The sequence below is a fragment of the Microtus oregoni genome, unplaced genomic scaffold (assembly GCF_018167655.1).
Source record: "Microtus oregoni isolate MIOR12 unplaced genomic scaffold, Mior012 000014F_ref0000157, whole genome shotgun sequence".
NCBI classification, from domain to species: domain Eukaryota; kingdom Metazoa; phylum Chordata; class Mammalia; order Rodentia; family Cricetidae; genus Microtus; species Microtus oregoni.
This window is the reverse complement of record NW_024543073.1, coordinates 22,055,070-22,068,299: the sequence shown is the minus strand read 5'-3', so window position 1 is coordinate 22,068,299 and position 13,230 is coordinate 22,055,070. Positions and strand designations below refer to the sequence as shown.

Genomic DNA, 13,230 nt, shown 5'->3' with positions numbered 1-13,230 from the left:
CGGCTTTGCAGTTCTGGTAATACAGTGAGACCGGCCCTATGACTATAAACTCTCGTAGGCTCTGTGGCCTACCTCTGAATAAGACTGTGGTTTGTCTTGATGGGGTGAACCCTGAACCAACCCTTTCCCCAATGAGTGACCTCAGGACACAGTTTTTTCAGCCTCTGAGTCACACCCAGAGCACTGAACAGCTGACCGGAGGATGTGACAGTTAACCCAGTCTCGGGCTAGCAATGGCCATGAGCTTCCCAGGGATGCCTCCCCCAGGATGCCTCCTGTGATTCTTTGAGCCCATTTTAAACAAGAAGCTCTCAAGTATGTATGAGAGACAGTGGCAGTCTGGCATTTCATCTTCACCCTGCACTCTGAAACAGCTGGTAACCAGCGGCTGAAAAATACAGAACAGGATTAGACGCCCATGCCTGGTTCTTGGGGATTCTGGGATGCGGGATGTGAAACTTAGTTCAGTTCTGTCTTTGGAACTTTTAATATTTGAGTTTAAAGGATATGAGCCCAAGACTTAAATTAAACTGATGACAGACACCCTTAAATTTCTGATAGCATTTTATCCTGTATAAACGGGAACGGAAGGCCCAAGCCTTCATCCTTATTCTCTCCTCTGGTCTATGGCAGGCCCCTCTTCCAGCTTTGTGTTCCAGTCTTCCTCCAGTGTAGCTGTCACCTTTGACTGCGTCTTCAAACCCTTCACTGCCCTAAGACTCATTCCCCAAATACATGGGTTTAATTTACTTAATTTACACCAGCATTCAGGTAACATGCATGCCGTTAACAGGGCTAATAGAGATGAGTAATCAGCTTCCACAGACAGCCTACTTTGTATATACGGATGATATATTTAGTGTGTATCACAGGTGCCTGACTTTATGACTTTTACTGGTATTTAAAAGTAGTACACTTAAAAAAAAACATGTCAAGACTATTTTTAAGTTGAAGACTCAGTGCCTCAGAAATCGGTACATTTCTTAAAGACATTAACTGCTGTTTATATCAGTAATTCATCAATGACTCATTAAATAGATGTATTTCTGTTCTTGGGTCATTCTGAAAGTACCACTTCTAATTACAGCATCCCCTGCAGACTTGTTTCTTCTCATTTATAATTAATTAGTAGGTGGTAGTGTAAAACCTTGAGAATAAGCCAAATAAAACAGGGGTGGAATGTCGTGACTGCACTTTGTCTGCCTGAGTTGGGAGTCCCGTTAGATTGGGAAGGGGCCTGTGAAGGGGTGGAAGCTGACTCCTTCCTCTCTGTCACTGTCCTCACTGCTCTGACAAAATGCCTGGCAGAAACAACCTGGAAGGGGAAGACTTTATTCTGGCTCGTGGTTTCAGAGGGTTCAGTTCATGTACTGGAGTATAGGATCATGCCAGCGAAGAGCCCATGGGAGAGAGACTTCGTCCAGGGCCGCCAGGAAGCAGAGAGAACTAGAGTTGCAGAAGGGAACCAGGGCCACCAACTCCCATAGGTCTAAGCAAATTCTGAAGTCACCTGTGGATTAAAGCATTAGGTCAGAGCGCTCACCCTCTAATCTCTGCCCGCTCCCCGGCAGACACACAGAACTCTGCTTTATGAGCATCTTCAGCGATTCTCATCGGCTCACGCTGACTACACGAACCATCGCGAGATGTTCGGGCAGTGAGGATTTGGTTGTCAGGGCATTGTTTACACTTGTGTCGAAGGATGCTCTTGCTCACAAGATAGAGACAGAAGTTGTCAGATTTTATTAGTATTGGCTTGCAGAGTGTTTTCAATATTTCACACTACAAAACTACTGATAATGAATGCCAATCAAAGCAGACACAGGCCACCCGAAGGAAATTTTTTAAAGCATTTTCCTTTTAGAGACTTTGTGTTTTGTTAATCTTGATACTCTTGAGAGAAAAAACAAGTTTCACAACTTTGAGCCCAGTTTGAAGCAAGTTTTAACTAAACACTGGCCAGGTCCACCTCTTAGTCCCCAGAAGACAGCCATTGACCACATTTTGCAGGGGCTTAAAAAGGCCAAAGTCATGATTCATTGCATTTCCCGTTAGGTCCAATCAGGGGGGAGCATACATCCTGATGTCTTTCCTGCCTATGCCCCTCCCACCCACATGTGATCAAGCACTTCTGGTGTAGTTGCTTCAAACAAACTTGTTTAGGGGAGAGAAACCATGTGGCTTGTTATTTCCCAAAAATGACAACTCCCAATTTCAGGAAATTACCTTGTCCTTGGGCAGGTGGGGCTTACGGGTTAATTTTGACTCTTACAATTTATTGATTTTATTTTGAGATAAGGTCTCTCGTAGCCTAGGTTGGCCTTGAACTCAAAAATCCCCTTGCCTTGACCTCCCAAGTGCTAGAACTCCAGGCATGGGTTTCCCATCTTTAACTCGGCGTTTTGAGTATTTCTAGCCGCCATGCATCCCAGGATCCTGATACAGATGTGTTTGCTTGTTTGTTTGTTTTTACATATGGACAAATCTACAGATGTTGGTTTGTGTTGCCATGTGACTGAGCCTCAGGTAATTGCCCTGTGAACTGGTGTACTCATTCAGTCCTAGCCAGTCCTATCCAGTCCTACCTCAGGGTTACTGTGAGGATTACTGAGTAGCACAGCCTAACCCATCATAAACCTAACCCATCGTAAACATGACTTAGCAAGAATTATTCTCTACTGAATTATTCCTGTTATTTAGTTACTGGAAGTTTTGGGGAGCACCACCTGGGGTGCCACCTGTCACCACAGAAATTGGGGCCCTTTTCAGGGTTCTTAGTCTTGTTAATAAAAGAATGAAGGACAGACTCAGAAGAAATCTCCGGGGCAGTTTCATTTATTAGCATTTAAAAGAAAATGGCAGGATAGCAAACTCTAAACCTCAGCAGCTACCCAGAGGAGGGAGCTGGAACAGAGGAAGAGCAAGGCTAAGCCTTTTGTAAGCAGCCCTGGGGAGGAAGCGAGGTGTGGGTGGTGGGCTGCGAGGGAGGATAACGCCATACAAAGAAAGCGAGGGAACCCAAGTGTCCAGGAAAACGTGCCCAAGCTTTGTGAAGTGGGAACAGATGAAAGGGAGAAAAGGGGAAGTTATCCTTCGATGAATAATTCAGTGGGCGTAGTGGGCGTGTTGGGCATAGTGGGTGTGTTGGGCGCAGTGGGCGTAGTGGGCAGATGTAACCCAGACCCCTGGCTGCAGCTCCAGGTTCACCAGAGACAGGCTTTCCAGGGAAGAAAAGCACATTGTCTTAAAGGGGCAGCCATTCCTCCCATCTCTTTAAACAAGGCTTTTTAGGATAGTATTTAAGCCTAGGGCAATGGAAGCCTTCTTCAGCGTCCTGTGCAGGTCAGCAACTTATACTGCAGTCCCTGCAGGACCCATCCTGGAAGCCTAGCACCAGTGAAGGCATGGTGAGGGGGCATCGGGTGTGAGGCGTGTGAGAACTCCCACTGATTGTCGGCTGGCATGGGCTTTATTGCACACGGTCCTAAATGCCTCATGTTGAGAGATCACTATATAAATCTTAAGTGCTGGCACAAACTAGTGTTCCCTATCTGACTAGTAGAGAAATAAAGTTTGAGACGGCTTCTTTGGGTTGTGGGTTTTTTGTTTGTTTGTTTGTTTTTGAGTGTATGTGACAGTTGATTTCGAGACTCATTGCATCTCGAATGTCTTTTAGTGAGGTGTACTTTGTGTAGCGAATTCCCTCTTCACCCCTTACGAGGTGCGTGTGTGGCTTCTCATCTTCTCACCTGAAGGGCACTCCTCTCTCCTGGGCACTGTCCTCGCTCTTCGCCTCCGGTGAATTTGTCTCACTTTATCCCAGGTCCCCTGGCATTCTGGCTGGGTGGAATTGTATCTTCCTTTCTTTATTACCCAGCGTCCCCGCTGATCAGTTATGGCTCACCGGTGTGTCCTGCTCAGTTGAGGGGTGTCTAATAAAGGGAAAGCCTTCAAATTGGAGCATGAGTGTCGTCAGTCACGTGTTACTTGGAAGGAGGAAGAAAGGCTAAAGAGCAGGCTCAGGAGTAAGGTCTTTGCTGCAGACGCCCACATCTGACTCTGTTACCTCACAGCCTACATGGGGTCTCCCTCGGACTCTGGCTCCACACCTGGGTGTTCTCCTGAGTGAAGTAATGAGAACAGCCCAGTAGTTAAAACATCCCAGGGAATTTACTCTGAAGGAGAGGGGAAATGTAGCATTTGGGGGGAGGTTTTGGTATCACATATAAAAAAATTTTTTTTATAAAAAGCTTCCAATGGGTGGAAATTGAGACGTCCTTTGTCCAGACGGCTGATGCCACTGTCCAGAGCCACTAGACAGTGTCACGCACTGGCACGGTATGCGTGCTTTCCTTGTGCTTTTCTGCTGAGTTGCTTCCGGTAAAATTGTCTTCCCAAGTTATTACATGAAGTCTAAGCTACTCCGAAGGAATGGGTGGCTGGTACTGTCACTCGGCCACTAAGAAATATTTGTGTAGACGTTTGATCCAATCTGTATTTTTATTTAATGTGTAATTGGGGAAAAATAGCAAAGACAAATTTAAATGCTTGCATCTCTAACCTTGTCACGGTGTGGGAGCCCTCATTCATCATCATTATCTCGGATTCCTGCAGCCAGCCGACTTCATAGGCAAGCAAGCACTGAAGCAGATTAAAGCCGCAGGCCTGAAACGAAGACTCGTCTGCCTCACCTTGGCAACGGAGGATGTGGATCCGGAGGGAAATGAAAGCATTTGGTACAAGGGCAAGGTGGGTGCCAGGGCCACCCCATCACCCACGACCAAACTTCTCTGGGCTCTCCTGGGGTGGGTTTTTTGCCCCTAATTTATCTGCTTACTGAAAGGATGGCACAGTTTTAATTTCTGAGCTGATATTAAAGAAACAGAAAGCAATTAACTGACAAGAAACTGAAATGCTGTTCATTTTTGTAAACAGAAGAATCTATGTGCATTTGAAAATATATAGCCAAAGATTTTAAACATAGTGGGAAACAATATATTTATGTCTGTGAAGGCAAAAGATTGATCTTGTAAGAATTTGGTATTTAATTTCTCAGGAATCTCTTTAAAAGATACTATTAGCACAACAACCACAGATGCAAATGGACACATCATGACAATGAGGGTTGAAGCTTAGAAGGTGACATTGGAGGGAGCCACCTTCTCATTTGGTTTTTCAGAAAGAATATGGTCGCTGTCTTCCAACTTTGCATTGTTCACGTCCTTCTCAAAGTTCAGTCTAAGCAGGGTTAGTGGGATAGCCCAGCCACAGGTCTCCATTCCCTTCACTTTCTCTGTTTGTAAAGTCCAGTGTGGCTCAGCATCTGGATGTGATTTGGCTGGTGAGGGATGCCCAGTGGGCTGATGAGGGAGAGAGCACTGGCCTTTCGAGGCCCTTCTAAAAGCTGTTTATTCTATATAGAGCAGGGTCAGCTTTGTTAATACGAGAAGCTCAGAGATCCCGGTCTTGTGATTTTTCTCACTGACTGCCGCACCTCTGACACCTGTTTTCTTCTCCATCCCTCTAGTGGTAGGTGGCTGGAGTCGGGGGACCTGTGGCATCAAATCATAACCTCACTGAACAAACACACAAACAAAGACACACGCCTTTTGACAGAACTGTTGTGGCTGAATTGCCCCTACATACCAGATATGTTTCACCTGTTTGCTCGTTTAGCTTTGCAGCATCCCTGCTGGACATGTGTGAGCATTTCTGTCATAAAGATGAGGCTCAGAGAGAACGGGTAAATACGTTTAGTTTCTACAGCTAGTGATTGGTTGATGGAGCTGAGTTAATCAACCTATACTCGGGCTTTGATTCCTGCCCCTTCCTCTAAAGACTGCTGACTCTTTCAGTTTGTCCTCTTTCTGTCCTGGCTGGTGTACCCTGAAGTCACTTTACTACCTAGTTATACGCCACAGCTCCACGTGTTGTCTGAGCATGTTATCACACACAGTGGAGCAAACAGGCTTTCCTCAGATCTCCAGTTCCTCACTGCCTTTCCCACCAGGCTGGTCTTCACTTCCCTTCTCAGCCAGGGCTGAGCTTGCCCTTCTGTTTGAAATGTTCCTTGTGGCCCTTCCTTCCTCTTTCCTTTCTCAATATTTGGATCCCCTGGAAACGGAGTTATAGATAGCTGTGACCCACCATATGGACATTGAGAATCAAATGCAGCAACAAGGGCTCTCAGCTACTGGGCCCCTTTCCGGCTCTCAACCTCATTCCTTGATACATGTTGTTAGCTAGGAACTCTGATAATCTCAGCATTCAATAAACTGAAGCAGGAGGAGCGTCAGTTTCAGACCAGCCTGAGCTATGCAGTGAATTTGAGACCAGCCTGAGTTGCACAGCAACGGCCTGTTCTTCCTCCAGTTTCTAGTTTGACCACAGTTGACACGAGTTCTACCAAGCACCAACTGCTATTAACCAGGTTCTTGACCCGATTGCTCACCTTGGTTTCTTCATCTATAGAATGAAGCCCCTGGACCGGATAATGTCTATAGCTGTTTTAGTCAGGGTTGCTATTGCTGTGACAAAACACCATGACCAAAAAGCAAGTTGGGGAGGGAAGAGTTTATTTGGCTTACACTTACAGATCACTGTTTATCTCCAAAGGAAGTCAGGACAGAGACTCAAACAGGACAGGAACCTGGAGGCAGGAACTGATGCAGAGGCCATGGAGGGATGTTGCTTACCGGCTTGCTCCCGTATGGCTTGCTCAGCCTGTTTTCTTATAGAACTCAGGACCACTGGCCCACGGATGGAACCACCTACAATGGGCTGGGTCCTCCTGCATCAATCACTAATTGAAAAAAATGGATCTTATAGGGGCATAATTATGATTCTCTCCTTTTAGGTAACTCCAGTTTCTTGTGTCAACGAACCCAGTCCTCCGCTGGTTGGCCCCATGTTCTTGATCAGAGCATCATGGCAGGGGGTGGGTGGGAGCAGAGCAAAGCAGGCTTTCCTCTTCCTGGTTGGCAGGTAGAAGATGGAGGAGGAAACCAACAGGAAGTGGCTAAAGCAGAGGCCCATGGACGTAGTCCCAGTGACCTACTCCCTCCCAGTAGGCTCCATCTCCCTTCTTTCACTGCCTCCCAGTGAAGCCATCATCGTATGGACCCATCAAGGTGCTGCTCGGTTGATTAGATCATAGCCCCCATAATGCAGCTGTAACTGGGAACCTCCTCACAGACATATGTAGAGCTGGGCTTTGCTAATCTCACTGTTTCATAATTTAAACAAGCTGTCAATCAAAATTAGTCATTAGTCTTCCGTTACCCTCCCACCGACATGCTGCTACTATACTCAGCCGTGAATGCTGGAGATGTCGTGCTCACTCTGTAGCTAAGGATGGCCCTGAACTTCTGATTCTCCTTCCTTCCAAGTGCTGGCTGGTATTTCAGGAGCATGCTTCCGTACCCAGCTTTATGCTGAGCTTGGGATGGAGCCCAGGGCTCTGTGTATGCTAGGCGGGAGCTCTACTGACTGAACCACATCCCCTGCCCAGTTTATCTTTCTTACCTCATGCCAGGTGCTAATAGAGTTCTAACCCAATTATAGGATCCTTCCTCTCAAATTCCCTAACAGGATCCTGCCTGCTGTTGACGCTTAGTAGGGTCATCACGTTTATCGTGCTAAAAGCCTTCTTTTTTAAAGCCGTCTACCAGGCTATTTCTTTTTTTTTAACTTTTTAATATTTATTATATATATACATATATATACATACACACACACACACACACACACACACATATATATACAATATTCTGTCATTCTGTCTGCATGTATGCCTTGCAGGCCAGAAGAGAGCACCATACCTCATTACAGATGGTTGTGAGCCACCATGTGGTTACTGGGAATTGAACTCAGGACCTTTGGAAGAACAGGCAATGCTCTTAACCACTGAGCCATCTCTCCAGCCCTAGGCTATTTCTTTTAAGCTACCAACCAGCTATCAAATCATGCAATAGAGACTTATTATTAGTTTTGAATGCTCGGTCTAGCTGAGGTATGTTTCTGGCTAACCCTTTTAACTTAAATGAACATATTTTTCTTTGTTTATATTTTGTCTTGTGGATTTTTACCTTTTCTTACTTTCTTGCTGTCTCTGTCTGACTGGCTGACAGCTGCCTGGCTTCTGGCCCCAGGTGTGTCCCCACTTCTCTCCTCCTTCTTCTCTCCTTTCTTCTTCCTTCTTTTTGAGTTTAGATTTCTCCTCACATTTGTTTTCTCTGCCTGCTAGCCCCACCTATCCTTTCGCTGCTTAGCTATTGGCTGTTCAGCTATTTTATTAGATCAATCAGTTACCTTAAGCAGGCAAGGTGAAAAAGATGCAACACATTTTTACATAATTAAATGCACATTCTTATATCATAAAACAAATGCAGAATAAACAAAAGCAACACACCTCTATGCAGGTAAAGTAATAGTCCGCAGCATAAACAATGTAACTAATTAAAATAATATATCATATACTATTCCTAGTTAAAAGATCTTCCACAGCAAATCCTCATTTCCAAAGATCATCTTTTTAAAATGCTTGTAAATGTCTGAATTGACACACTGATTATGCATATCTATGAGGGGCTGTGCGACACAGTGTGGTGATCCTTTCAGGGTGATTGACAGCTCCATTATCAGAGACATCATTTCTTTGTGTTGACAGCACTTATTTTTATTTGCTTGGTTGTTTTTTTTTTATGTGATAGGGTCTTTCTAGGTAGCCCTGGCTATCCTAGAACTTGCTATGTAGACCAGGCTGGCATCACCTGCCTCTCCTCCCCAGTGCTGGGATTCAAGGCATGGGTCACCTTGTGAGGCAATCGGGAGCATTTAGAACCCTCTCTATTAACTATGTTATCCAACCAAACATGAGGCATTATCCTTCTGGTCAGATATTCTTTAGATTCTGGAATGATAGATACTGTTTTGCTTTTTGTTTCCTGACTATGCTTAGCTCCTATGCTTTTGGTATTTGACATTTTATTACTACAAACATTCCCAGTGTTGGAGATAGAAAATAAGTTTATGTTCTTCAATACATTATATATATATAATATATGTATATATTATATATATAATATATATATGTATATATATATACACACACGTATACACACACACACACATATATAGTAGTTTACTCTGTGCCAGCAATGTTGTAGGCACAACAGCAAATTAAACAGAAGAGAACCATTGTCTTTGTGGAGTTTATACACTAGGGGAGAGGGGGTGGACAGAGAGGGGAGTCCATGAGATGTATGCACGTTAAATGGTGATGGGCAGCCTTTGGGGACAGTCCAAGTGGGGGCTGGGGGATGCCTGTGCTTAATATGGTTTAAGTTTTTAGAAATTAAGACATAAGGGCACTTTAGTTCTGAAAGACCCTTAGCAGCAAGGGGAGTTTTTAGGAAGAGGCTGTGGGAAAGCTCAGGAGGTAAGCGCAGTGGTCGTTGTCATTACCTTTGTCTCCTCCTCTTTCTTCTTACAAATCGCAGTACATAGGGACAGCAGAAGAGGCACAAGAAGTTACCATGCAACTTTAAAATGTGCCACTTTCGTGAAAGTTCATTTCCCATGCTGTCCTGCATCAGTTAGAGACTTAATTTAAGAGACAAATGAGAAAAGGCTAAAACTAAATGAGAATTATATACATTGGTTAAAAACAAAATCCCAAGGACAATGTTCCAATAAACAAAGAGTGAGGGTCTACTAGGGGAGGGTGGGACACGTGTCCTTATGGTGTCCTCTGTGAGAAGGGATGGGTCTAACTGAATCCAGAGGAGTTGGGGTAGATCGTGCTAGAAGAAAAAAAAAAAACTCTCTGTGGATTTTATAAGTAAGATAAAAGGAAAGGCTAGATTTTGAAACTGTCCCAGGCTAAAGTAGAAATGAAAGTCAATGTTAACACAAAACAAAGCCCCTTTAAAAATTAACACTCAATACAAAATCCTCTTAGGAGACTAAGGAAGAAATGCCAGCAAGCATTTCCTGTGGGGCCTTAGGAGAAGCAGGATGGCTGTGGAATCTCTGTGTGATTGAGGGCTTGTGATCAGTGAGTCAGGGGACAGCACTCGGTGTCACCCAGAGCTCTTCCTGTTTCTTAAGTAGCCCAGGCAAACCAGGTCAACTCTCCTACCTGCCCACACAAATCTCTGGTTTACAGACGTAGAAAGGAATACAAAGTCGCCAAGACAGCCTTTAGACCCCCATCCTCTTGGACCCAGGTCCTTGGTTTGTGTTACTAAAGTCTGACCCAAAGGAGAAAAAGCAACTTCAAAGCATGTGCAGTATTTTAACTGTCAATCATATGCCAGGAGAAAACATTCAACTCCGTTGTTTCTGTCTTTAATAGCCAGTTCTCGTTATAAGTTCACGGAGAGCTTCTGATTCAGGATTTCAAAGGGATAGTTAAAAACCTGGACCTCAGAGATAAGGTCTAGGGTTAAGTTCATGAGTGTGCTAACATCCAAAAGGCTGAAGTGACGAGGGCTAGCCTGTGCTCTTGTCAGAGGGACTAGGTGGACTCATGCTGTGAGTGTTGATACCACCCACGTGCAGTTCACTGTGCTAGACAGAAGGAACAGCAGAATGTCATGAGACCTCGTGTGGTGTGTGTGTGTGTGTGTGTGTGTGTGTGTTGTGTATGTGTGTGTGGGGGGGGTCTGTATCTGTGTGAGTACGTTTCTTTACATGTCCTATTTTGTTTTTGTTGTCTTCTATTCTTTGTTCCAAGCAATGTTTTGGTTTAACAAGTGGTTTTAAATTTTAATTTCTTCAAAGAGAGGTTTTTACTTTATGTGCCTGTTTGCCTGCTCATGTGTGTACCATGTGTGTGCAGTGCCTAAGGGCCTGAGGGGACGCCAGGTACAGGAGCTGGAGTTGTCACAGGTCATGGGTATTGGGACCAAGAAGCAAGTGCTCTCGGCTGCTGAGCCATAACTCCAGCCCGGCATTCTGTTTTTATTTCTCTGTCATCCTTTCTTTTAGATCTGGCTTGCACTAGCCTTCTGATTTTCTAAAGAGGCTTATTGCATGATTTTTTTTCCATAAAGTTCCTATTATCAAATCCTGGGTTTTGATTGCTTGATTGGTATTGTTCATACTCCAGTTACCTAGAAACGTCCTGTTTTTGATGGCTTGTTCCTTTGCCCATTGCCAACTAAGGTAGGGTGCAATCTTACCAAACACATTTTTATTGACTTATCTATTATGTGCTGGTTGTAGCGTTCCCTCCCTCTGGAAGCTTTAACCCTCCATTTCTGCCAACCTAATTCCACCTGTTTTCAGATTATAAAGTAGGCTTTTCATGTTATAAGCCATGGCGTTTTGGTTCTATTTCCTTCTAGCTCTATTATTTCTCCCACCTAAGCTGAAAGCTCTTGAAGGTAGGTGCCAGGACTCCTGCCCATTTCTCCAGAGTCTAGGAGACGTGGTAAAACAACTGTTAACATCACACCTTACCTACGTGCCTTCCAATGGGCAAGGCTGAATGCCCTCCCCAGACGGGATCTCCGCAGACAGTGCTGGTGAGGATGTGAGAGACAAAGACGCCCTCGAACACTACTGGTGGGAGGGTTAACTAGTGTGGTCCCAAGGGACAAAGAAGAATGTGTGGAACTGGAGATCATTGTGTTAAGTGACAGAAACCAGATTCAGAAAGACAGGGTTACCTGTTTGCTTTCATCTGTGGAATACAGATTGAAAAATATCTATAGGTAAGACATAAAAGTAGAAACGGACCAGCAGGATGGGGGATGGGGAAGGACATGGGACACACGTGTAAATATTTCAGGATGAATTGTATTCTGTACTGTGAATACATGCTAATAGCCTCCTCCCCACTGTGAGCCAACTCTCTAGCTCAGGAAACATCTGGAGACATGAAGCACAATGCTCTGACCATTATGCTGACATGCTGAGGACAGCTGTTCTTTTTTTTCAGGTGGTTGGCAACACAACGTCTGGAAGCTACAGCTACAGCATCCAGAAGAGCCTGGCTTTTGCTTATGTCCCCATAGAGCTCAGTGAAGTGGGGCAGCAAGTGGAGGTTGAACTGCTGGGTAAAAATTACCCAGCAACCATCATACAGGAACCCCTGGTACTCACCGAACCTACCAGAACCAGACTCCAGAAGGATGGTAGAAAGACAAAACTTGAGAAGGGCCCGTTCCCGCCAACTGGGTTGTAGCTAACAGGACTGCTCTGGAGTCCTGCTCCAACCAGGATAAAGGTTCCCAAGACTTCATTTCAGAATCATCAACATCTAGACCATCATCTTAGTAAAAGCTTTTTCTTAATTGTTTTCTGAACACCGTGGCTTGATGTATCAGTGATTTGCATCGTCCATTCAAATGAGGAATTTAATGGACACTTCTTATTACCCCAAACTGATGTATATGAAACCCAGTCAGAGAAATATTAGGCGCTGGCTAACATGAAATCATGATTCTAATGGAATTAAAGGACTTCGTACTTTCAGGAACACAGAATGTGGCTGAAAGCTGAAAACAAGTGAATAAATTACCTTCTACATAAAAAGATGCAATAACATGGATGGATTTGCCTTTTTGAGAAATTTTCCCTTAGGTGCGTAAGTGGAAGTTTTAAGTTTTCATAGCATGTCTATGACGGGGGTAGCTACCTTCACACTCTGGCCGTCACGGACATCTTTATGCAGTCCTCTTAGATATATACCAGTTTCTTAATGGCTTCCATGGAAAGCAGCTTTAGGGATATTGTGATTTCTCTTCCCGGGCTTTGCTTGCAAAGGGCTTGCGGAGAGGAGAGTCTTGTCAAGAAAGCGTGCTTGTAAATCTCCAGAAGCAAAGCTGAAGACTAAATAGATTGTGCCAGCACAAACACAGTTTGAATACTGAGTGCCTCTCCTGGAGAGAGAATTAATGTGAGCTGACATCACATGGCGTCCTTCTGAGCAGCTTTTCACAAAGCATTTGACCACGCGGGTCGGCAAAGGCCTAAGAAATGACAGGATTACCTGTAGCGCTGTAGATGGCAAGGGAGAAAAACCGAGAGATAGTCCTTTGATATATTTTTTAAAAAATCATTAGAGTTTAGCTGATGGAATAAATCAAAAGGCTTTTAAAGGTGGTACATCATTCATGATTAATTTACACATATATACATTTGCTCTGTGGTTTTGAACTTTTCCTAGGTACCAAAGAAAACTGGACCTGAAGACTTTTAAGAGTCTGCAATCAAAACAGA

General features: G+C 44.4%; 1 protein-coding gene across 1 annotated transcript in view; it reads left to right on the top strand.

Moving 5' to 3' along the window:
- Dmgdh (dimethylglycine dehydrogenase) overlaps positions 1–12,550 on the top strand; it is a 74,681-nt gene extending 62,131 nt beyond the window's left edge. Inside the window, exons 15-16 of the mRNA XM_041663446.1 lie at positions 4,615–4,749; positions 11,948–12,550. Coding sequence (XP_041519380.1) covers positions 4,615–4,749; positions 11,948–12,193 — 381 coding nt within the window. The 3' untranslated portion in view covers positions 12,194–12,550. The remainder of the gene's footprint in view (positions 1–4,614; positions 4,750–11,947) is intronic.
- The last annotated feature ends 680 nt before the right edge of the window (positions 12,551–13,230 follow it).